The 2,442-nt window shown below is 59.3% G+C and overlaps 1 protein-coding gene across 1 annotated transcript in view; it reads right to left on the bottom strand.

Annotated features, from left to right (window-relative positions):
- The window catches only part of LOC102767965 (multidrug resistance-associated protein 9), a 43,982-nt gene that overhangs the window by 37,489 nt on the left and 4,051 nt on the right, over nt 1-2,442 (bottom strand). The window contains exons 5-6 of the mRNA XM_015564695.1: nt 1,360-1,533; nt 657-804 (exon numbers count right to left, since the gene is read on the bottom strand). Coding sequence (XP_015420181.1) covers nt 657-804; nt 1,360-1,533 — 322 coding nt within the window. The remainder of the gene's footprint in view (nt 1-656; nt 805-1,359; nt 1,534-2,442) is intronic.

Below are 2,442 nucleotides of genomic sequence, written 5' to 3'. Positions count from 1 at the left end.
TGGGTGTGCGTGTGTGCGTGTGAGTGCTTATGAGTGTGTGTGACTGCGCATGTCAGTGTGTGTGTACAAGCGTGTGTATGTGAGAGAGATGGTGTGTGTGTACATGAGTGCATGAGTGTGTGTATAGGTGTGTGTGTGTGAGTGTGCATATGAGTGTGTGTATGAGTCTGTGGGTGTGCGTGTGTGCATGTGGGTGCTTAGTGTGTGTGAGGGTGAGAGTGTGTGCAAGTGTGTGTGTGCATATGAGTGTGTGTATGAGTATGGTGGGTGTGTGGGTGTGGGTGCATATGTGTGTGCATGTGTGTGTGTGTTTTGTGTGTGTGTAGAAATCTAAATCAAGGAAATAGCTCGAGGCCGCTCTTCTGCTCACCATGGTTGGTGGGTTCTTTCTGTGGAAGGGAACTGAATGGCCAGCGCCAGCGCCCACACGCCGGGCAAAGGCTAACCATACGGTGCTCGCCTGCCGCGCCCGGCTCACCAGCCAGATGCCGTTTCTATGATGAAAGCTCCTGAGCCCTTTGAAGCGCCTGCAGGGCCGCTCAGGGCCCCGTCTAGAATGCCTGGCGCCGGGAACCTTGCGAAGCCCTTGGGGAGACCCCGTGCCCCGGGGCAAGTCCCCACCGCCCCCCCCACACCTCCCCGCGGCGCCCGCCTACCTCGGATGGTCTGGGTGAAGGGTTTCTCCCAGGCGTACATCTTAATCAGCTTGATGCAGGTCACAAACTCGTTCATGATCTGCACCCGCTTGTCCGTCATGGAGATCGCTGACCTTCGGAAAGCCGAGTTGAGCTTGGCCATGAACACCTGAAGGCGAGGTACCGACCTTGTGTTCCGGGCGCCCTGCAGGCAAAGCTGGCCTGAACACCCCCCACCCCACTCCCTGAGGCTGGAGTTGGAGGGCGGGGACAAGGGCCTAAGGGAAGCTGGCCTGGCGTTCTCACTCAGCCAGCGTGGTCTGGGGGCACCAGGGCCAGGGCCAGGGCAGGTCATGGAAATACGCGGGCCACCAGGATGCAAAGGCGGTGTCGGCAACTTTGACAAATGGGGGACGTGTGCCCTGCCCCCTCCCCAGGGCTTTCAAATTCAAGTTTGAAAAACCACCAGACTGTGCCCACCCACCGTGGCTCAGTGAACCAGGAGGTCAGGGTTCGATTCCCGGTCAGTTAAGGACTTGATCCCCAGTGTGGGGCATGCAGGAGGCAGCCAATCAATGGTCCTCTCTCTATCTCTTTCTGTTTCTCCCTCTCCTTTCCTCTCTGAAATTAATAGAAATATATATTTTTTACAAAAACCTGACAGGGTGCCCAGAAAAGCTCGCACATGTGCGGGCGCCCCTCGGGGCCGGGCAGACAGGGTCACCTGGATAGGGACGAAGATGATGTAGACGGATATGCCGATGAGCGCCGTGGGCCCCAGGGTGAAAAAGGAGAACACGGCACAGACAACCATGAGGATGGGGATGGTGGCCGGCAAGGGGCAGAACAAGGCGGCTTCGAACAGGGAGCAGCTGTCGCTGGACAGCACATTGAGCACCTGAAAGAGAGCCCGGGGGCAGGGGGCGAGGGTCACCATCACCGTCACCGTCACCGCGGCTGAGGGTCTGAGCGGAGGAGAGACCTGCCCCTCGGAGGGGCGGGGGCATCGGGCACCAGCATGGTGAGCTCCGTGGGCCCCGTTCTCGCCTGGCTTTGAAGGGGCCCGTCTGTGTGCACCGAGGCGGCCGAGGAGGGAGGTCACCGAGAACAGCAGCAGCACCCGGGCTCCGCTGTGCCGAGGGCGGCGGCCGGCCAGCCAAAGGCCAAAACGCTCAGTGGACACCGGTGCTCACACCGCCGGGGGTGCCCGGGACGAGGGGCTTTTCCGGTGTACGTGGTGAGGACTGCGTTGTAGGGGTTAAGGGCATAAGAAAATGTCAGCTTGGGCCCTGGCTGGGCGGCTCTGTGGGTTAGAGCGTTGTCCCGCCAAGGATGGTCCGGGCACATGCCAGAACCAACTGATGGCTGCATCCATAGGTGGTAAGTGGAACAGCAAATCAATCTCAATCCATCTCTCTCTCCCTCCCTCCCTCCCTCCTTCCTCTCTCTCTAAAAATCAATCAATGAATTTTTTAAAAGAAAGACAATGTCAACTCTGAAGTCCCTCAGGCACAGCTTCATTATGGCTTTGGCGCCCCAAACACTACACCAGCGGAACCGCCGGTCAGTCAGTTTGACCCATGACCGTAGCCGGCTCTGTATCGCCTCTGTGTCCTCACTGTCAACCAAAGCGAAGGGACGAGGGGGCCCCTGCGTCCAGCTGGACAGAGACGACCCCAAGTCCTCCAGCGTGAAGGGGCCCGCTGGCGCCTCCTTCCCTGATGCCTCAGCGCTCTGAGTCTCCGCCCACCCAGCGGGAGCCCCCATGATGTCCCCACCCGGCTCCAGGAGGCAGACTTTTTAATGA

The sequence above is a fragment of the Myotis davidii genome, unplaced genomic scaffold (genome assembly GCF_000327345.1).
Source record: "Myotis davidii unplaced genomic scaffold, ASM32734v1 scaffold181, whole genome shotgun sequence".
NCBI lineage: Eukaryota > Metazoa > Chordata > Mammalia > Chiroptera > Vespertilionidae > Myotis > Myotis davidii.
The sequence above is the reverse complement of the archived record's forward strand: the minus strand, read 5'-3'. Positions and strand labels throughout refer to the sequence as shown.